This window comes from Ovis canadensis, chromosome 11 (assembly GCF_042477335.2).
Source record: "Ovis canadensis isolate MfBH-ARS-UI-01 breed Bighorn chromosome 11, ARS-UI_OviCan_v2, whole genome shotgun sequence".
NCBI classification, from domain to species: Eukaryota; Metazoa; Chordata; class Mammalia; order Artiodactyla; family Bovidae; genus Ovis; species Ovis canadensis.
In genome coordinates this window covers 33909017-33931480 of record NC_091255.1, presented here as the reverse complement: position 1 = coordinate 33931480, position 22464 = coordinate 33909017, and the positions used below count along the sequence as shown (strand labels likewise).

The 22464-nt window shown below is 47.6% G+C and overlaps 1 protein-coding gene across 1 annotated transcript in view; it reads right to left on the bottom strand.

The window, feature by feature from the left end:
• PITPNM3 (PITPNM family member 3) overlaps positions 1 to 22464 on the bottom strand; it is a 94085-nt gene that overhangs the window by 41214 nt on the left and 30407 nt on the right. Inside the window, exon 4 of the mRNA XM_069603181.1 lies at positions 2027 to 2074. Coding sequence (XP_069459282.1) covers positions 2027 to 2074 — 48 coding nt within the window. The remainder of the gene's footprint in view (positions 1 to 2026; positions 2075 to 22464) is intronic.

Here is a 22464-nt window from a genome sequence, read left to right as displayed (position 1 = left end):
ATATTTTGACATCTCCACTGGAGTCTAGCTGGCCAAGGGGAGACTGCCCCTCCCGGGCCATGCTAATTCCTAGAGATAATAAACAACTCACCCTAGAACGTGCCCTTCTGTGCAAACCAATCAATCGTGGGTCCTTACCGCCAATCAACTCCTTTATCTAACTCTCACCCACCAAGCCAATATCCAACCCCCTGCCCAGGAACCCTAGAACTAGAGACTGTCTGTAGCCCAGAGCTTGCAACATTATTCAAACCAACCAGTCCGCAGCTGTTTCCTCTGCCCTGACATGCCTTTCCTGTGGAGAACACAATCTGGGCTCTGGGCCATGTATTCCCCATGCTCCTTCTGCCTCCTGACCGACCTGGTGCTTCCTCCATGGTCCCTCCCCTGGAGAAGTGTAAATAACAAATCCTTCTGTCAAAAGCACTCATCTCTCTAGTCTTCACTCAGTCACCTCTATAAATCAAAATTCCATGGGTAAGGACTTCCCTGGCAGTCCAGTGGCTAAGAGCCCCATGTTTCCACTGCAGGAGGCACAAGTTTGATCCCCGATCAGGGAACTACGATCCCATATGCTGTATGGCGTGGTCAATAAAATAATAAGTGTACATATCATAAAAAAGAAAAAAAAACAATCTTGGGGGGCTTCCCTGGTGGTACAGTGGATAAAAATCCTCCTGCCAATGCAGGGGATACAGGTTCGATCCCTGGTCCAGGGAGATCCCACATGCCATATGCCACAACCACTGATTCTGCACTCTACAGCCCGTGCTCCCCAAAATCAAAAGAAGCCACTGTAATGAGAATCCCGTGTACTGCAATAAAGAGTAGCCCCCACCCGCCACAACTAGGGAAAAGCCTACGGAGCAACGAAGACCCAGTGCAGCCACAAGTAAATAAATAAAGGAAGCTGTCTAAAAAAAAATCCTGTGGGTACATTTTAACAGAGATCCCCTCATACAGGGCTTGGTTCCTCACATCCTGGAAGCACACGAGAGAGAGAGAGAGAGAGAGAGAGAGAGAGAGAGAGAACTGCCCACTCTCTGCGCTGCCCCTCCCCTTGCCCGGTGAACTTTTCGGCCTGAGCTTTGGTGGGGTGGGGAGGGGTGCCGCTCTCAGAGATACCCAAGCCTCCCAACCCCTGAGTGGCTTCATCTATGAACTGCCACTGGGTGTTAGGTGCACAGAAACCTTCTCAGAGACCGATATGCCCCTACTCGGGCCAGGCCGTGGGAAGCTGGTGCTGTAGGTACCCTTCCTGTGACTGACGGATGGAAGAACTGGGAGGAAGAAAGACTTCAGCCTGGGGGATGGGGTGGGCAGAATGGGCTGGGCCCCGCAAAGCTGCAATCACAGGTCAAAGGAGAGCAGGAGAGAGAAGGAAGGGGAGTTCTGAGCCCAGACTCTTCCAGACACACACATACCCCCTCCTTGTGTAAAACTCAATGTCAACAGGAAAGACATCTGCCAGTCCACTCCAAACCTCCAACAAAGATGCCCTGAGGTTGCGGTGTCAGAAACAGACATTTTTACCAAATCTCTCCTGGGTCTAACCTTGTGCTTGGCCTCTTGAGAAAACACAGGCAGAAGGAAGCTTGGAGAAGCCTGCATCATTGGAAGGACCACGAGCACCTGGGCAGCCCCACTCTGCAGACACAGCCTCCGAGTGATGGGACCTAAGGGTCCTGAGCCCTGGCACAGCCTTGGTTACTGTGTCACCCACTGTGGTTCCTGGAAGTTGAGTCACCCAAAAGAGTCGATCTCAAAGGTTCAGAGGGTTTGCTCCCCATTCCTGTTCCCCCACCCTCTCTGCCCACAAGCAGACCCCACACGAGGCTTCCCGTGGTTCCACCTGCTCTGCTGGCCTCTGCCTCCTGGCACCCCCAGCCTCAGGCCCCGGAGGCAGACAGTGGCCCCAGCCCTCTGGTCCCATGCAGTGGTGAAGACCCTACCACCCAAGTGGGTGAGGGAGTTTGGACCCTTCCAACAAAAAGAGACACCTGGGGGGTAGCGGGGGGCCACTCACGCTGTTTCTCCTGGAGGAGGCTGGAAGTGCACGGCATGCTCCCTTCTCCTGCAGAAGAAGAACAGACAGGTGAGTGGACACCCTGTCACTGTTGGCCGGACGCAGGAGGCCACAGTGGCCAACTCAGCACCCCCGTCTGGCTGCTCCCTCCCCGAGCAGGGGGTGGGCGGAGGGATTCCCCCACCCCCTCATGTCCTGCCCCACCCCTGCCACCCCCAGATCTGAGTTCTTTATACCTTTATACACGACGAAGCAGAAGCCCTGATGCCCCTGCCTGGGAAGGTGTGTCCTGGACACTTTTTCACCTTTGCCTGCTCACCTTCATAAAGCGGATGCTTACGTGGGTTTCTCCCTGCTCTTACTCTCCCATGCGGGTCACCACGGCACTGCAGACAACCGGAAAGCTCTGCCTCTAGCCCAGCCTCTCTCCTAAGTCCTGGATCCACATCACCTCCTGGACATCTGTTCAGCAGATTGCCCACGTGCACCACGACCACAGAGTGGGTCCTGGAACTGCCCCTCTTCCCAAGTCTCCACAAAGGCACCGCCTTCTCACCAAGCCTGGGAACCACCCGTGACTCCCCCTCCCCGTCCCATCCCCACATTCAGTCAGTCACAGAATGCTGGGGGGTCAGGCTCCTTCTCTCCTCCTTGCCCTCTCCTAGCTCACCAGATTGGCACTCCCCAGTGGAAGGTGCTTCTGTACTGTGCCCTGGAGTGTCCCTGGGCCTAGAACTGTGTGTCTCAGTCAGCATTCGTTGAATGACTAAATCTAATGAGGCACGCACGCGCGCGCGTGCGCACACACACACACACACACACACACACACACTCCCTAAATATAGAAATCCATCCTGTCTCCTTAAGCTATTGCAGTAGCTCCTGTCTTTTGATGAGAAGCTTTTTTCTATAATTATGAAAGTAATACAAGCTCCTTATGGAACATTTGGAAAACTCCAACCAACATAGAAAAGGGAAAAACTCCTTATAATCCCACAACTGAGGAAAAACTGGTTCCATTCTATGTCATTCTTTCCAGGCTTTTTTCCATACACATTTTTTTGGGGCCAACTGAGATCAAACCAGCCCTCTGTGGGCAGGGATTATGTCATTTATCTCTGCATTCCCAACAAATAGATGAATGGTGGTTGGCTCTGAAAGGTATCATAGATAATAAAGAAGCACAAAACACACTTTGTGTACTTCAAGTGGAAGCATGAATAAATACATAAAGCTATGCTGCTGCTGCTTCAGTCGTGTCTGACTCTGTGTGACCCCAGAGACGACAGCCCACCAGGCTCCCCCATCCCTGGGATTCTCCAGGCAAGAACACCAGAGTGGGTTGCCACTTCTTTCTCCAATGCATGAAAGTGAAAAGTGAAAGTGAAGTCACTCAGTTGTGTCCAACTCTTCACGACCCCATGGACTGCAGCCTACCAGGCTCCTCTGTCCATGGGATTTTCCAGGCAAGAGTACTGAGTGGGGTGCCATCGCCTTCTCCGATAAAGCTATGAAGCCTCTATGACTATCACTCCAGTGGCTTTGGAATCTCCTGTTGAGAGCCGACATCACTGTTGTTGCTGTTGAGTCGCTCAGTCGTGTCCGACTCTTTCGCGACCGTCCTCAGCATTGACAGGCAGATTCTTTACCACTGAACCACTCGGGAAGCCCAAACTACATCATGGTTGCCTTTAAAATTATCCTATTAGCAATCCATCATACCTTTCCTAAGCAAATGGCACAATACCATTCCTTGTTAAAGCCTGGGTAATATTCCACTGTATAAATGTGCCGCACCTCCTTTTTCCATTCTTCTGCCGATGTTTCCATGCCCTGGCCATTGCAAATAGTGCTACAATAAATACTGGGCTGCACGGATCTTTTGGAATTATGGTTTTCTCCAGGTGAACTGGGAGATTGGGATTGACTTGTACACACTACTATGTACATGTGTGTGAAAGTCACTCAGTCATGTCCGACTCTTTGTGCCCCTATACAGTTCATGGAATTCTCCTGGCCAGAATACTGGAGTGGGTAGCCTGTCCCTTCTCCAGCGGATCTTCCTGACCCAGGAATTGAACCAGGGTCTTCTGCATTGCAGGCGGATTCTTTACAAGCTGAGCTACCAGGGAATCCCTATTGTAAATGTACAAAATAGATAACCAATGAGAACCTACTCTATAGCTCAGGGAACTACTCATTGCTCTGTGGTGACCCAAATGGGAAAGAAATCCAAAAAGTGAGGAGATACAGGTATACCTATGGCTGATTCACCTTGCAGAAAATAAAACAACTTTGTAAAGCAACTACACCCCAATAAAATTTTTAATTAAAAATAAAAATAAAAGTATCCTATTGGCAGAAACTTTCAGAATCTCACCATTATAATTACTGCTGTGAAGGACATCTTTGTGATTGAAGCTCTTTCTGCATGTTTTATGGTTTCCTTAAACCAAAGGAGGACAATTCTGGGTCAAAGGGCAGGAGCCTTTTTCAGACTCCTGAGGTTTATTGCCTCATTTCTCTCCAGAGAGGTGTATGTACGGATTCACACACCCAGGCACAGCGGATGTAAGGGCGACTCTTAACAGACACTCACCTCTCTGGTATTTATATTGGTCTGTTGGATTTCTCTGCCTCTGACTTCACCAGATTAATCTTTTGAAATCTGGCCTTCCCAGCCACTCTCTTGCCCTCCCATCACCGAATTCTGAGCCTGGCAAGAAAGCCTCTCCTTAAAGTGGCCCCCGCCCACATCGCCAACCTTTGCACATCCCTTCCTGCTTTACCCCCACCAGCCAAATCACTGGTACATCATTACAGTTCTTCCATCTTTCTCTTTCAAACCCTCTGTATCTTACCAGCTAGGTTGAGAATCAATCCCGGGGCCACATCTTCCACGAAGGCTTTGATCTACATTGCCTGCCCCTTAAAGGCTTCAATTCTCAGGACCTCTGTTCTCAAAGGTCATCTCTGCATCCCAAGGGCCTCACAGGGTCAGGTTCAGCAATGGTCAAATCCCTTCCTTCTGAAATGTCTACCTGGAGCCCACCCCACTTGACTGGAGGGCTCAGAAAGGGACCTGAGCTGAACCCCCAGGATCTAGAAAAACCCCTGTAGCCAGAGCAAGGCTGGACTCTAAGGACTGGAGTCCCAGGTCTTCAGCCTCAGCCCACAGGGAGCCCCCACCCCCACCCCCAAGGATCTTTAGCCAGGAGGAGCCCCTTGGCGTCAGGAGTCCTGGCCCTGGTTCTCTGGCACCACATTTTGGGGGCTTAATTATACACATCTGGCCAATGGAAGGCCTCACTCTGCCCTGCTGAAGGGTCCCCCAGCTCTGCCAGGACAAGGGTCCATGACCTGGGGGGCAGCACAGAATTGGTCAGACTGGCATGTAGGGTGAGGGGCAGGCAACACAGAGGTCACACCTCCAGCTTGAAATCTCTAGCTAGAGGCAGAATCCTGCTGTCCAGGTAGGACCCTCTTTTCTGACCTTGATGGCAGAACCTACAGACACCAGGTCTGGTATCCCCAGCTTCCTGAGCAAGTCTGAGTTAGTTCTCTGAAAAAAAAAAAAAAATGTGTCCACAGCTTCCCCTAAAGACTCCAATTATCCAAGGAAGATTCTGGGACACAGAGAGAAGCTGCCTCCAGGCCTCTACTGGGGGCCCTTCAAGCCCTTCCCCGGGCAAAGTTGTGGGTCCCTTCCCTGCAGACTCAAGGGTGGCTCCCGTATAGGAACCTCTGCCACCTCCCCACCAATAATCCAGGAGCTGATGGGCGACTCCCTTCCACCATCCCAGCCGCCATGCACCAGAATCCATCACCCTGTTTCTGCAGCCCTCTGTCTGCCATGGCTGCCTTCTCAGTTCACGTCACCTGAATCCCAATCTGTCTCCTTCCTCCATGGGATCAGAGCCCCTGGGTGCTCTCAAAGGCAGGAGTGGAGAGTGGAAAGAGCATAGAGGTGGAGTCAGGAGGTTGAGATTCCCTTCCAGGCTCCCATGGACTCACTGTGTGAATTGAGGCAAGTCCCTCTCCCTCACTGAGCCTCATTCCCACAATCTAGTGTGGGTCCTTTCCATACTGTTAATGCGGTTCTCAAGGCAAGAATTCTGAAGCGGTTTGCCATTCCCTTCACCAGTGGACCAGGTTTTGAATGCCGAAGAATTGATGCTTTTGAACTGTGGTGTTGAAGACTCTTGAGAGTCCCTTGAACTGCAAGGAAACCAAACCAGTCAATCCTAAAGGAAATCAGTCCTGAACATTCTTTGAAAGGACTGATGTTGAAGCTGAAGCTCCAATACTTCGACCACCTGATGAGAAGAACTGACTCATTGGAAAAGAGCCTGATGCTGGGAAAGATTGAAGGCAGGAGGAGAAGGGGACGGCAGAGGATGAGATGGTTGGATGGCATCACCAACTCGACAGACATGGGTTTGAGCAAGTTCAGGGAGTTGGTGATGGACAGGGAAGCCTGGCATGCTGCAGTCCATGGGATCACAAAGAATTGGACACGACTGAGCAGCTGAACTGACTGGCTGACTGAGTGTGGGTCCAGCGGTCTCTGAGGAGCCTACAAGTACTGAAAGCCCTTGGGTTGTACTGCATTATGGTTAAACACCTGGATTCAAATCCTAGACACGTACCCTTGGACAAGTTAACCTCTGCAAGCCTCAGTCTTCTAATCTACGAAATAGAGATAGTGGTGCTCCTACCTAGAGAGTTATTGTGAAGATCAAATGATTAATGAGTGTAAAGTCCTTAGCACACAGCCTGGCACACAGCAGCCATTCAAGATGTGAAAGTAAAAGTGTTAATTGCGTCAGCCCTGTCTGAGACTTTGGTCTGTAGCCTGCCATGGATTGTAGCCCACCAGGCTCCTCTGTCCATGGAATTCTCCAGGCAAGAATACTGGAGTGGGTTCCCATTCCCTTCTCCAGGGGATCCTCCCAACCCAGGGATTGAACCAAGGTCTCCTGCGTCTCAGGCAGATTCTTTACCATCTGAGCCACCAGGATTGGGCTTATTGTTGGTTCATTTGCTTATTTATCAACGCTTTTAACAACTGGTTCCAGGCAGTGTCTCTTCTGTCACCAGCACGACTCCAGATGGAGTGGGGTGGAGAGACTCAGTGGTTAGTGCTGGGTGCCAGCTCACAGTGCTCCCCAGGCCAGGGGTCATGTGCTCTAGAGAGGAGACCCAGGTGGAAAAGAGGCCTGGGCACCCTCTCAGAGTAGCCCCCACCACCAGCATGATGAGGTGACTACAGACCCCACCTCTGATGTCAGATGTATGGGTCAGAGCTGAACATGAGCATGCGGTCTGAGAACTAGCTGAGTCCACAGGGCAAGTCGGCTCCCTCCACCCAGCAGGACAGAAGCCTCACATGGAGATGAAGACACTCACTTGCAAAACCCCTTCTATTCATCTCTCTGCCGAGCACTGTGCCAGGAGCCGTGGGGGATGCGGAGATGAGAAAGTCAAGGTGAGATGACCAAGAAGGAGGCAGAGACTCACTCTGACCCAGGGACCCCAGGGAGGGTGTGGCGGGCTCTCACAACTTGAGAGCCTCAGGGCAAAGAGAGCTTTGACAGGGAGAGAAAATAGGACTGTGTCTGCTGTACATTGAGCCCAAGGAAAGGCAGGAGTGGGGCAGCAGGCACGCAGCAGAGAAGAAAGCTGTGCCTGGATAGGCAGAGGGAGTTGCTAACTCTTCCAAACTTGAGTCTCCTGACATTTCTACTGGGCCCCAAACCACCTACATCATTAGCAGGCCCCAGTGCGAGATGAAAATGCAGGGGCCCTCATTCAGAAAGAAAGAAAAATGGCATTTCCTGGTGGTCCAGTGGTTAGAATTCCATGATTTCACTGCCAAGGGCACCGGTTCAATCCCTGGTTGGGGAACTAAGATCCCATAAGCCCCGTGATGTGGCGAAAAAGAAAAAAGATTAAAAGGCACTAAAAAATACAGTTTTTCCTTTTGTCCTCTCTTGACCTGTCTGGGTGGCTTTTATTTGCTGTTTAATGTTATGCTCTCTCATGCACAGGGATACTCAAGAGGTGAGTGTAGACACTCACAGGTGCCTGGGGGCCCCACTCCTCAACTTGGCCCCCAAACCCAGGAGCCACATGCTACTAGCTTCCCCCTCCCACCAGCTGCCAGAACTGGGCACTGTGCCATGACTGAGAGCAAGAAAGCTGGGCACCATGCATCCACCCTTCCCACTGCCTGCTGTCCCAACCCCCTGGGCAGGCAGGCGACTCCCAAGAGTACTGCAGCCTCTGCATCAAAATGCCTTAGGTCCCTGGATGGGTGGGTGAGAGGTCTGCTTGTTTGAGTCACCCACCGAATGCACTGCAGCCCTGCCAGCCAGCCCCTGGCGGGGACACTTGCTCTGCCCTGAGACACTGGGATCTATGCCTCTGACCTCAACTCTCCCAGCACCCAGGCCCCTGCTTGGGGAAAGAGAGTAGCTCTCCGTGGGCACGTACAGGGAGGAAGAAGCTGGGTGGGGCCAGGGAGCCAGAGGGCAGAAGAGCGGAGGCCAAGAGCCCATTCTGGAAGGGAGGGAAAGGGAGCTTTCTAGAGCAGAGGCTTCCAGCGATGGCTCAGGCCATGTGGACAGCACCATACGTAAACCAAGCTCCCAGGCCCCGGCACGTGCTCCACTGTCCATCAGGCGGCACTTACAAAGCACAGATACGAAGATGAAATCATTCAGAATTGAAATCATTCATCCCAAATCCAGGGACTGGTGCTAAAGATGAAGCTCCAATACTTTGGCCACCTGATGTAAACAGCCGACTGATTGGAAAAGACCCTGAGGCTGGGAAAGATTAACGGCGAAAAAAGAGGACAGCAGAGGATGAGATGGTTGGATAGCATCACTGTTTCAATGGACACGAACTTGGGCAAACTCCAGGAGGTAGTGAGTGATAGGGAGATCAGGTGTGCTGCAGTCCATGGGGTCACAAAGAGTTAGACACAATTTAGCAACTGAACAACACCACCACCCCCCCAAACCCAGGGCTTTTCAGAGCACAGGTCACAGCCCTGACCACAGCACATAGACCTCCAGTGTTTCTCCAGGACCTACTCTCTCTCTACCAGACCCTAGGGAATGGGGAGGTGTCCAGCCGAGGGATGAGCTAGGTCTGGTCCATCACCTCCCTGTTCTCATGCCAGGCCCTGGAAGCGACTCACCTGGATGGTTTAAAAGATGCTGATATCAAGCAATATTTCATTACCAGAAAGGAAATAGGATTTGTAGCCTGGGCAAGATTTCAGTGGGCATAATGCCTGGTGGGGGAGTGGAGCTGGGGCATTAAGACTAGGGGCAGGGGTGGTGGGGCAGGGGTGCAGAGGTGGAAAGAAGCCAGGAGGGAGTGTCACTGAGATGCTGGTACAGATTCACACTGGTGTCACCTGGGCAGAAGGAAGACTGTTAGAAAGGGAGGTCAGAGCTCCCCTCACCATGTGGGCTCAGTGGTGGAAACCAGAAAGGCTGCCTCTGGGCTGCAGGGGCTTTGTGGTCTGCCCAGTGCTGACCCAATTGCTAGGTCACTGAGATCTCACACCTGGGCAGAAAAGGCCACCTTCACAGATAAAGAGACAGGCTCAGAAGGAGAAAGTCACTAACCAGATTTCAGATCTGGTCCCTTTCAATGCCCCACACCTGACGGAGGCTCTCCCATGACCTCTGCCTCCTACTGGGGGCAGGAGGGCTTTCTTTTTTTTTTTTAATTTACTTATTTATTTGGCTGCATCAGGTCTTTGTTGCAGCAGGCAGGATCTTTTTTTTTCTCTCTCTCTCTTAGTTGTGGCCTGCATTGGAAAAGATCCTGATGATGGGAAAGATTGAAGGCTGGAGGTGAAAGGAACGATGGAGGATGAGATGGTTGGATGGCATCACCGACTCAATGGACTTGAGCTTGAGCAAGCTCTGGGAGATGGTGATGGACAGGGAAGCCTGGCATGCTGCAGCCCATGGGACCGCAAAGAGTCAGACACGACTGAGCGACTGAACAACAACAAATGCAGGATCTTTAGTTGTGGCAGGTGAGATCTGGCTCCCCAACCAAGGATGGAACTCAGGTCCCCTGCACTGGGAGCATGAAATCTTAGCTACTGGACCACCGGGGAAGACCCAGAAAGGGGCTTTCTAGAGCAGAGGCTTCTGGCGATGCCTCAGGCCATGTGGACAGTGCTTCCTGAAGTGGGGTGTCAGGGGTTGAAGAGGGGGGAGCAGGGGTGCATGGAGAAGGGGCTGTCTGTAAGGAGCGCTGGGGAGAAGCACCCAGAAGCTGGAGCTGACCTTCAGGGTTACTGAAGCTTGCATGCCTGAGCCCGGTGTCCGAGGGGCCTGGTAAGGCCACGAACCTGGACAAGAAGGAGCTTGCTGTGTGACAAGGGAGGTGTGGAGCCCGAGCAGCGGGAAGCTGGCCTTCCCTGCCCAGCTGCTGACTCTTGGCTCGGCTCTGTCTTTCCTTGCAGCCGCCAGCAGGCATGCAGAGAAGTTGGAGGCAGTGAAGCCGGCTTCCTGATTAGCGGGCTCCCAGGACGAGGGTGATTAACCAGATGTGCAGCTGTCTCTGCCACTGTCTAAATGAGACCCCACTTGGCCTAAGCTTTCCAGGGCCCCTGGGCCCAACAGCCTCGCCTTAGCTAGAGTTTTCTTCAAATGCAGAAGCTGCCAGTAACCCCTACGAACATGACAGGCTACACAGGGAGGGCTGGGTACCGGGAGGGCTGGTCCTCTGTCACCCATGAGTCCTGCCTGTCCCAACCTCACACACGCATCTCAGCTCTGTCATCTCCTCCAAGAAGATGCTGCTACAGTGTATTCTGCTCATGATTCCTGAGTGATTTTATATTTCCTCTTTCCAATCCCCCTCCATCAAACTGTGCATTCCCCAAGAGCGAGAGGAGCAAAGTGGGCGGGCAAGAAAAGACACGCAATCACGAAACACCTGAATTGGGAGGATGGCGTGGCCGCTGGGGAAGCCATTCAGGCAGATGGGCCTTGGGGAAGAAGGAATCAGGAATTCAGCTTCTGACATGTCAGAAAAGTATCTGGGAAGACCCCATGGAGCAGGAATATGAGCAGCTGAAGACCCGTGATCTGCCAAGACTTGGGGGTCTGAACCAGGTTCTGGCCAGCCTGGTAACTCAATTCATGAAGTAGGGCTGAGAAGGAAAGAAACCACACACCTCCCTCCCTGCTCAGGGTTCTCCCCAGACGCTGAGCCTCTGCTGAGCTGCAAGGTCAAGATTCGCCCTCCGGACTTCCCTGGTGGGCCAGTGGCTAAGAATCCACCTGCCAATTCAGGGGACACAGGTTCAATCCGGGTCCAGGAAGATCCTAGAGCAAGTAAGCCCGTGCACCACACAGCCGTGGAGCCCACGTGCAGCAACTCCCGAAGCCCGCGAGCCCTAGAACCTGTGCTCCACAACAAAAGAAGTCACCAAAATGAGAAGCCTACGCACCGCAGCTGGAGAGCAGGCCCTGCTCCCCGCAGCTGGAGAAAGCCCACCTGCAGCAGTGGAGACCCAGCGCAGCCAAAAAGAAATAAACTTTTAAAGAAAAGATTCACTCTCATTACCTCTCACCTGGTCCATCACAATGCCCTCTACTCTCATTCCTGGTCCCTCCTGTTATCCTCTACACTACCTTCTAGAATGATCTTTCTAAAATATGGCTTGTCACTCCCACTTATACTACTCCATGGGTCCCCAGGGATACTCTTGAGAGGGCTTCAACTCCTCACCCTGATGTTCAGGGTTTCATCTTCAACATCCCCACGCCTACCTCTTCTCTCAGACCACATGACTCCTTTGGCCACCACTCAGCCCAATATCCAGAGAAGGCAATGGCCCCCCACTCCAGTACTCTTGCCTGGAAAATCCCATGGACAGAGGAGCCTGGTGGGCTGCAGTCCATGGGGTCGCAAAGAGTCAGACAAGACTGAGCGACTTCACTTTCACTTTTCACTTTCATGCATTGGAGAAGGAAGTGGCAACCCACTCTGGTGTTCTTGCCTGGAGAATCCCAGGGATGGGGAAGCCTGGTGGGCTGCCATCTGTGGGGTTGCACAGAGTCAGACACGACTGAAGCGACTTAGCAGCAGCAGCCCAATATCTAGCATCCCAACTTCCATCAAGGTGAACTCTGTGCAGCTCCCCGAACTTCCCTGCCTTCTCGTGCCTCCCGCCGCATCTTCACACCTGCCGTCCCCTCCTCCTGCTGCAGCCTCATGGGTCTGTCCAGAGTCCCGAGAGGCCTCCTTCATGCCTCATGTCTCAGCTCTGGCTCTATGTCCTTCTCTGATCCCTCTGGACCTTGTTCTCACTCTTGTTAGGGTAATTAGCTCACTGGCCTGTAACCGCCCCACCCCCAAGTCTGGGAGCCAGTCAATTCTGAGTCTATTTCTGAGTCATCACTGTGTCCCCAGCATTGACCGGCACAGGGTCCGACACAGAGTAAGTCACAATACATGTGTTCTGAATGCATAAATGATGGAAGGAGGGCATGAATGCGTGATGAGGCCCTCACTGCTTCAGGTGCAGAAAGGGAGGCAGAGTACCCACCCAGAAAGGCACACAGGTCAGTACTACACGGGTGGCCCAAGCAAGCTATGCTGGGCAACTGGGAGGTGGTCTGGGAGAGACTGGGCCATCAGGGAGGTTCACTGGGGAAGGGCACAGAATTACAAGAGCTGGAGAGGAAACGGGGGGAAAAACAGACAAGCTCAGGTGGGCTTGAGAGTCAGCAAGCAGCCCCTGGGCATTTGGCTGGAACTCAGTGTGAACAGAAGAGGGAGGTATGGCCTGGAAGTCATGGATACCAGAGTAGAGATGACCTTGAGACTGCCAGATCTAGCCATGACCTGACAGTCCCAGTGTATTCATGACATCCTTCATGATAGCCATTGCAGGGCTGTCTGACTCCAGCAGGGATCATGACAATAGACAACGACAATTGTTAGAGGAAAGGAGAGAATCAGGATGGGCTTACATGCCAGGCCGGGGGGACTTATACTTCCTTCTGCTGGAAACAAAAACTTAGTTGCCAACTCCATAGCAGAATGATACTACTGGATTTCTATTTTAGAAGCATCACAGTAGGATTGGCTAAAGTTGGTCAACTGGCAAACTGATCTAGCCTTTTTCTCCTGTCCCAAACCCCCAGAAAATGACATTAACCATTTTATGTGAGTTAATCTTTAGTAGCATCCCTAGTGGTTCAGATGGTAAAGAATCTGACTGCAGTGAAGGAGATCCAGGTTCAGTCCCTGGGTTGGGAAGATCCCCTGGAGAAGGGAATGGATACCCACTCCATTATTCTTGCCTGAAGAATTCCGTGGACAGAGGAGTCTGGCAGGCTACAGTCCATAGGAGTCGCAGAGTCAGACATGACTGAGTGACTAACACTTTGACTTTTTCATTTTTCACAGCATTGTAAAATAGGAAAGGATGTCCTGGCACATCAGAGACTGTGAGGCACCCCCAAAAGGCAGGACATAGAGGGATTGGATGGAGGGCAGCAGGGCTAGCTACAGAGTTTGCAAGACCCAGGCCAAATGAACATACAGGGTTTTTGTTTAAAATGATTAAGAATTTCAAGATGGCAACTGCAGAGCATAAACTCTAGAGTGAGACCCTCTTCGGTGTAGAGCCTTTGTGTGACTGTGAAGGTCAAATGTCCATAAAACCAAGCCATGTGAAAGGAAACCATAACCTCAGTCCTGCAAAAGGAAGTCTGGAGCCAAAGGAGGAGGCAGCTCAGAGGGACTGGCAGGGTCACAAGTGGAAAACACAGAAGCAAAAGAAGGTTTTGCCACTTTCTGGGCTTCCATGGGAGAGAAGCCAGGTGATTGGAATGCCCCCTCACCCCACTCACCAGCCCCTGCTTTCATAGGCAGAGGCATCCATGCCCAGGTGTGAGAAGGGCCGAGTTTGAGGGACAGGACAGCTTGGGAGGCTGAAAATACCCAAGAGGAGCAAAATACCCAGAAACTAATGGTTCAACTCACCCAGAAGCAGCTCTGACCCTCCCCAATAATAAGATGATGGAAGCTTGCAGTAAACAGACATATCACACCACTCAGAGAGAGGCTAAGGGGGAACTGCAAACACAAAGCAGAGTGTGTATCCAAATATGAATAAATATTAGAGGAAAACCAACAGTGTAGAAGAAAGATAGCAAACTCAATGACTGAAGGAAGTAGAGTACAGGAAAATGGATCTGTGGGTTCCTTCAACCAACTTAGTATCATAATCATAAATGGCTCTCAAATTTAGCAAGCACCAGAATCTCCCAAAGGACTAGCAAACTGATTCTGAGACCTACTGATCCTGATTCAATAAGTCCGAAGTTCATATTTCTGACAGCTTCCAAGTGATGCTAATTTCGTGGGTCCAGGGACCACTCTTTAAGAACTACATATAGAAATAAGGTTATCAACTAGAGTCAGAAGGTAAGTAGTAGGGGAAAAAAATAGCTCTCTGGAAAGCTGGAGGCAGAGAAATTGATCGAGGACACCTAGACAACGACTGCTCCCTTTGTCTCAATGAGAATGTGGCCTTGATGACACTAAGTTTGTTTCAAAATAAGAAGGGCCCTGATTGTAAAGAGTCTCTTGAGTGACAGCTCATAGACTATTAGTATAAATTAATCTGGAAGAGATTTGTAAACCCTGAACATAAAAGATTAGTGACATGGCAAGATCCAAGTGGAATTTATGCCAGGAATGAAACATTGTTCGATACATGAAAATCAATCAATGTAATACAATGAAGGACAAAATATTGTATTACAATCGTTATAATATAATAAAGGACAAAAACCACATGATCACCTCAATAGATGCAGAAAAAGCATTTGGCAAAATCTAACATCCTTTACAAAACCACTCAAGAAACCAGTAATTGGAGGGAATTTCTTCAACAACATGAAAGACTACTACTACAAAAAAAACCCCACAGCTAATATCATATTTAATGATGAAAGAATTAAAAGTTTTCCCCTATGATCAGAAACAAGGTAAGATGTTGGCGCTCATCACTTTATTTATTTTTGCTTCTGATTGTTGCTGGGTCTTTGTTGCTGCGTGAGCTTTTCTCTAGTTGCTGCAAGTGGGGGCTACTCGCTAGTTGGTCACAAGCTTCTTATTGCGGTGTCTTCTGTTGTTGCTAAGCATCGGCTCTAGGGCACTCGGGCCTCAGCAGTTGAAGCTGGTGGGCTCAGTAGTTGTGGCTCCCAGGCTCTAGGGCTTAGGATCAGGAGATGTGGCACATGGGCTTTGTTGCTCCTTGGTATGTGGAATCTTCCCAGATCAGGGATAGAACCTATGTCTCCTGCATTGGCAGGCAGCTTCTTTACCACTGAGCCACGAGAGAAGCCTGGTTCTTATTTATCATTTCTATTCAGTATTATACTGGAGAATCTAGTCAGGAAAATGAGACAAGGAAAGGGAATAAAAAGCATCCAGATTGGATAAGAAGTGAAACTACCTCTATTTGGAGGCAGAATAAATAGAAAATCCTAAGGAATCCCCCCAAAATAAAACCAATAAATGAGTTCAGCAAAGAGGAAGGATACAATACCAGTTTACAAAAATAAATCGTATGTCTATACACTTGCAATAAACAATCTATTTTGATTATAATAGCATCAAAAAGAATAAAACATTTAGGAATAAATTTAATAAGTGTAAGACTTGTACACTGAAAACTATATGTAAAACATAATTAAAATAAATTAAAGAAGACCTAAATAAATGGAAAGACTTTCCACATTCATGCATTAAAGACTAATATTGTTAATCTAGCAATACTTCCAAAATTGATCTACAAGATTCAACAACAATCCCTATCAAAATTGCAGGTGTATTTTTTGCAGAAATTGGTTCTAAAATTCATATGGAAATGTGAGGAACACAGAAGAACCAAACAAACTTGCAAGAAAAGAACTTGCAAAATAAAAAACATTGCTGGACTCCCACTATCTGATTTCAAACTTACTATAAGTGTGCAGTAATCAAGACTCTGTGATACTGGCATAAAGATAGACATGTATATCAGTGGAATAGAAGTGAAAGTCAAAAAATAAATCCATATGTTTATGATCAATTGATTTTTGACAAGGGTACCAAGATAATTAAATGGAGAAAAGAATAATTTTTTTTCAATAAATATTGCTAGTACCACTGGTTACCCACATGCAAAAGAATGAAGTTGAATCCCTACCTCACACCATACACAAAAATTAACTCAAAGTGGATCAAAGACCTAAATATAAAAGTTGAAACCATGAAACTCTTAAGAGAAAACATGGAATAAATTTTTCAGGATCTTGCATTAGCCAATAGCTTTTTAAATATGGCAACAAAAGCACAAACAATAAAATAAAAAATAAATAAATTGGACTTCCTAAAAATTTTAAAATTTGTGCTCCAAAGGACATTAACAAGAAAGTGAAAATACAATCCACAGAATGAGAAATATATGTAAATTATATAACTCATAAGGGTATAGCATCCAGAATATATAAAGAACTCTTACAGCTCTACAATAAAAAGACAACCCAATGTTTTTTCAGCCACACGGCACAGCATGTGAGATCTTAGTTCCTCAACCAGGGATCAAGCTGGTTTCCTCTGCAATGGAAAGATGATGCCCTAACCACTCAACTGCCAGGGATTTCTCAAGACAATCCAATTTTTAAATAAGCTAAAGATTTGAATATATATTTCTTTAAAGAAGATGAATAATGACCAATAAGCACATGAAAAGAAGCTCAACATCATTAGTTGTTAGGGAGATGCAAATCAAAACCACAAGTATGTACCACTTCCCCCCACTAGGATGACGGTAACCCAAAAGACAGACAGTAACGAGTGCTGGCAAGAATGTAGAGAAATTCGAACTCTTGGTAGGAATGTGAAGTGGTGCAGCCACTTTGGAAAAGAGTTTGTCAGTTCTACCAAAAGTTAAACAGTTACCACACGATACAGCAACTCTACTCATATATATATATATATATATATATATACACTCAAAAGAAAATATGTTTGCACAAAAAGTTGTACACAAAAAATTTTACAGCATTATTTATAACAGCCAAGAAGTGGAAACAACCCAACGTCCATTGACTGATGAATGGATAACCAATATGTGATATACCTGTGTGTGTGTTAGCCGCTCAGTCGTGTCTGACACTTTGCGACCCCATGGACTGTAGCCCGCCAGGCTCCTCTGTCCATGGGATTTTCCAGGCAAGAATACTGGAGTGGGTTGCCATTTCCTTCTCCAGGGCATCTTCCTGACCAAGGAATTGAACTCAGGTCTCCTGCAGTGCAGGCAGATGCTTTACTCTCTGAGCCACCGGGAAGCCACCTGATATACCCATACTATAGAATATTATTCACCCTCAAAGTGGAATGAAGTACTGATTCAATGTACAACATGGAAGGACCTTAAAAACATTATGCTAGATAAGACATCAGACACACAAAAAAACACATTGTCTGACTGCATGTATACGAAATTCCAGGGCCCTGGGGGTAGAAAAGTTGGGAGTGACTGCTCATGGATATGGGGTTTTTTTGTGGGGGAGGGAAGGGGGGTGACAAAAATATTCTGGAACCAGATAATAGTGATAATTGCATACCTTCAATACTATATTAAAAACCATAAAATTGTGCACTTTAAAGGGATGAATTTTATGATATGTGAATTGTGTCTCAGTTAAAAAAAGAACTTGGCAAGACTGCTTTACTTGGACAATGTTAATGACAGCTGTGTGCTTCCTTAGACAATTAGAACCAAATTCGCTCCTGCTCTGTGTTATAATCTCACTTATGGATCTTTGGCTAATTAATCCAGTCTGACGTGTGAGTGGTTTATTTCTATCCTCCTCTGACCTACCAGAAAACTCTGAAACTGAAAAGAACAAGGAGATAGATGCTCTAAACAGCACAGAATGAGTCCAAGGCATTCATATCAGATTATTATGAAAGAGAATCAACCAGAGTGCATGAAAATGAAAAGATGATTGCTTTAAAAAAAAAAAAAAGCACACACACTACATAGAAGAGTTAATCAGAAGAAAGGAAATAGCCAAAGAAGAGAAAAATTCATGCACTGATGGTTAGCTGGAACCAGACTGCTCCAGAACCCAGCAAAGACCAGAAAATAAGAATAGACAGGGAAAGCTGAGACATGGTTCCAGCATCTACCTAATGGAAGTTTTGGAAGGAAAAAATACAGAGAAAGAAAGAGTTGAAGAGATAATCAAAAGAAAATGTCACAGTAATGAAAAAAAAGAGGACACCAAGTTCAGACACGGCAAAGAACAAAACCTCATCTGCAAACTTGGTTGTGAGTTTAGAATGCAAAGAATAAAGCTTTTAAAAACTGAGTTTCAACAAGAAGGAAAAACAGATTACTCACAAATTTGCCTCAGACGTCTCACCAACAACACTAAATTCAAGAAGGCCATGAGGAATGTCTTCAAAGATAGTTTGGAATATGATTATGGATGCAGGCAAACTTGCCAAATGAATGCACGTTGAGGAATGCAAAGACTTAGAAAATGATTGTCAGCAGTTCCTACTTGAAAGAATGTCTTGAGATGTTTCAGTTAACAGATGAAGTAAATCCAAAAGGAAGTCGTGGAATTTAAGAAGCAGCAGTAAAAACTATACACTAAAAGGGAAGAATTTACCTAAGGTTAATCATCCCTCAGTACACTTAGCTGAGAAGAATGAGGAGGAAGGGGGAGGGAAAAGGATGAGAAGAGAAGAGGGGAGATCAAAGCCCAGATCACTCTTGCCACTCAGCATCTATCTGAAGATCCTGTGCAATGCAACTGAGTAAGAAAAATAAGTAAGTTGGCTAAATATTGGCAAGGATATAACTGCTGAGATTTGTAAACAATCTGACACTCTCCCTAAAAAAAAAAAAAAAAAAACCAAGAGAGTCAACTGACAAATTATTAGAGCTAATATGAAAATTCAGCCAAGTGGCAGGAATTTAAGAGACAAATATTTCAAATCTATAGCAGATGAATTATTTATATCCATACAATAGGTAAAGAATTCCTAGAAACCAATAACCTGGGTTTAGTCCCTGGGTTGGGAAGATCCCCTGGAGAAAGGAATGGCTACCCACTGTAATATTCTGGCCTGGAGAATTGCATGGACTGTATAGTCCATGGGGTTGCAAAGAGCTGGACATCACTGAGCAACTTTCGCTTTCACTTTTAAGAATAAAAAGACAATTCAATAGGAGATGAATAAAAGCCGTAATTAAGAAACAGAAAAAAGAAAATAGTCAACACACCTATGAAAAATGACCACTCTCACTAGCCATCAGGTCAGGTCAGGTCAGTCGCTCAGTCGTGTCCGACTCTTTGCGATCCCATGAATCGCAGCACACAAGGCCTCCCTGTCCATCACCATCTCCCGGAGTTCACTCAGACTCACATCCATCGAGTCCGTGATACCATCCAGCCACCTCATCCTGGGTCATCCCCTTCTCCTCCTGCCCTCATCAAGTAAGTACAAATCAGAACAAGAAAATGTCTTCACCTGTCAATCAGGTACAATCTTAATGTTTGACAAGATTAAGTCTGGTGAGCTTGTGGGAGAAGTGGTTCACCTGATCCACAGTTGGAATGGATATACATTAACATGGCTCTTTTAGAAAACTGTTTAGCAGTATCTATTACAAGTTTCCACTGCTTATACTCCATGCATGGATCATTGTTTTAATGGTGAAAAATCCCAATGTCTATCACTGCACAGTGGTTAAATAAATTATGGTACATCTACTGTAGAGAATACTATAATGTGGGTAAAAATAACAAGTCCCCCAAAAGAGTCAGTCTCAAAGACAGAAAGAACAACAAGGTCCTACTTTATAGCACAGGAAACTATATTCAGTATCCTGTGACAAGCCATAATGGGAAAGAATATATATATGCATAACTGAGTCACCTTTCTGAACAGAAGAAATTAACACATTTTAAATCAACTATACTTCAATAATTTTTTTTAAAAAAAAGCAAAATTCCTCTGGGGAAGCAGAAAAAAAAAAAAGGCCATCCACAGACAGTGGGAGAAAATACTCATACATGAGTAATTAAAACTCTAAGCCCTTGCTACCTATGAGTGTAGGGTCTAAATTTACACCACTCATGTAGAATGGAAAGAAACCTGTAAATTTAGCATATAAATGTCCAAGATCAGTGAGACCCTCAGGTGCAGCAGAAACACAAGATCAATCTCTAGAAGGACTTTTTCAAAAGCTGGGGGACACAAGAGTCCCATACAAAAGAAAAGGGTGGGGTGCTGACCAGGATGAGTTCACAGTTAAAAATGAAGAAGCAAAACTCATGGGAGACAGATAGCATGCATGCAGATACACACACACACACACACACACACATACACACACACATACATGCACACACATGCACCAGAATTAGCACCCTCAAGAACTGGAGATAGCAGAGGAGTCTGAACATGTCTATGCAACACAGGCTCTAAATGACTGAGAAGATCAAAGACAAGCTATAGAACATAATTAAGGTTCAGAAGGAAGGTCCAAATTCCATTTGGAATTTGCAGAGTGTGAAGTGGTTTCGGGACATCCAGGTGGGGGAAGTAGGGGGCTCTTGAAAGTATGAGTCTGGAGCCCAAGGGGGAGGTCTTGACTGGAGATGGATTTGGGGGCTATCATCAAGGGTAGCTGTGATTGGCCAGGTCATGAACCATGAGCAGGGGGGTATCTCTGGAATGAGTCTTGCGTTGAAGGGCAGCAACATTGAAGGAGACAGGGTGAGAGCTTGATCTATACTACCACATTTTTTTTAAATTAGAGGATCATTACAATATTGTGATGGCTTTGCCATACGTCAACGTGAATTGGCATTAGGTATACATATGTTCCCTCCCTCTTGAACCTCCCTCCCACCTCCCTCACCATCCCACCCCTCCTGGTTGTCATAGACCGCTGCGTCATATATCGAACTCCCACTGGCTATCTATTTTGCATATGGTAACGGATATGTTTCAACGCTATTCTCTCACATCATCCCACCCTCTCCTTCCCCCACTGTGTCCAAAATGTCTAAGTCTCCTTTGCTGCCCTGCAAGTAAGGATCGTCAGTGCTATCTTTCTTGATTCCATATGTATGCATTAATATATGATATTTGTCTTTCTCTTTCCAACTTACTTCTTTCTGTATAGCAGGCTCTAGCTTCAACCACCTCATTAGAACTGACTCAAATTGGTTCCTTTTTATAGCTGAGTAATATTTCATTGTGTATCTGTACCACAACTTCCTTATCCATCATCTGTCGATGGACATCTAGGTTGCTTCCATGTCCTAGCTATTGTAAACGGTGCTGCAATGAACACAGGGGTGCATGTGTCTTTTTAAATTCTGGTTACCTCAAGTGTGCCACCAATTTTGACTGCAGCCTTTTCCAGAAACTTCCTCTCCCCAAAACAGTCTCCTGAGGCTCTCTCCTCAGGCCCCAGACTCAGCCTGTCTTACTACACTGTTGCCTTGACCATGACCCTCCTCCTCTGCTGTGAGCTCCTACAAGGTCCACCAGGCCAGCTTGCTTGTCTTTGTTTCCCCAGCATCCTGTGTTGAGCCCATGTCTCAGCTCCAAAAGTGACTGTTGGAATGAATGAAATGGGTGTGTGTGCTCTGCCATGTTGTGGGAATTCACACTGTGAGTCCACAGAGGGATGGGACTCAGAAGGAATGAAACAGGCTTGGTTTCCTCTTCCTCATCCCCTCCTTCTCCCTCTCTCCTTCTTGCTCCCCGTTTCATACTGAGAGGAAACAGCATCAGCTCTCAGACTCAGGCAAACAACGGCCTTGAATCCAACCTCTCATGAGCTCCACAAAATGTTTGCTAGAACTATATTGTGCAAGACCTTTCACTCTTCTTCCCCATCCCACATTATAATGACCTGCCACTGAACGCACTTTGCAAGTATCAGCTCATTTAATGCGTACAACTTGTGTGCCAGCCCCATTCTGCAGATGGAGAAACCGAGGCTCGGAGAGGTGATGTGACTTTCCTGGCCACAAAGTCATGGAGCGGCAGGCAGGGCCAAGGTTCAAACCCAGACCTCTTAGCTTCCAGAGCTTCAGTTTCAGCCTCTCCCATCGACCTCCCTCGGCTTCCTCCTCCCGTGCCCTCCCAGCTCACACTGCTTCTCACTCACCACCTCCTTAGCTCACACTGCGTCTGAGTCACACATTCTTTGGCAGACAAGTACGGGCTGGGATGGGAGGGGATGGCCAGATGGGTGGTGAGTACAAGTCTGGGTTTGTCTTTTCATTGCTCCCAAACACCGTCCTAGGGAAGCACTTGGAGTCCATGACCCCTTCGGGGCTCCTGCCAGGTTG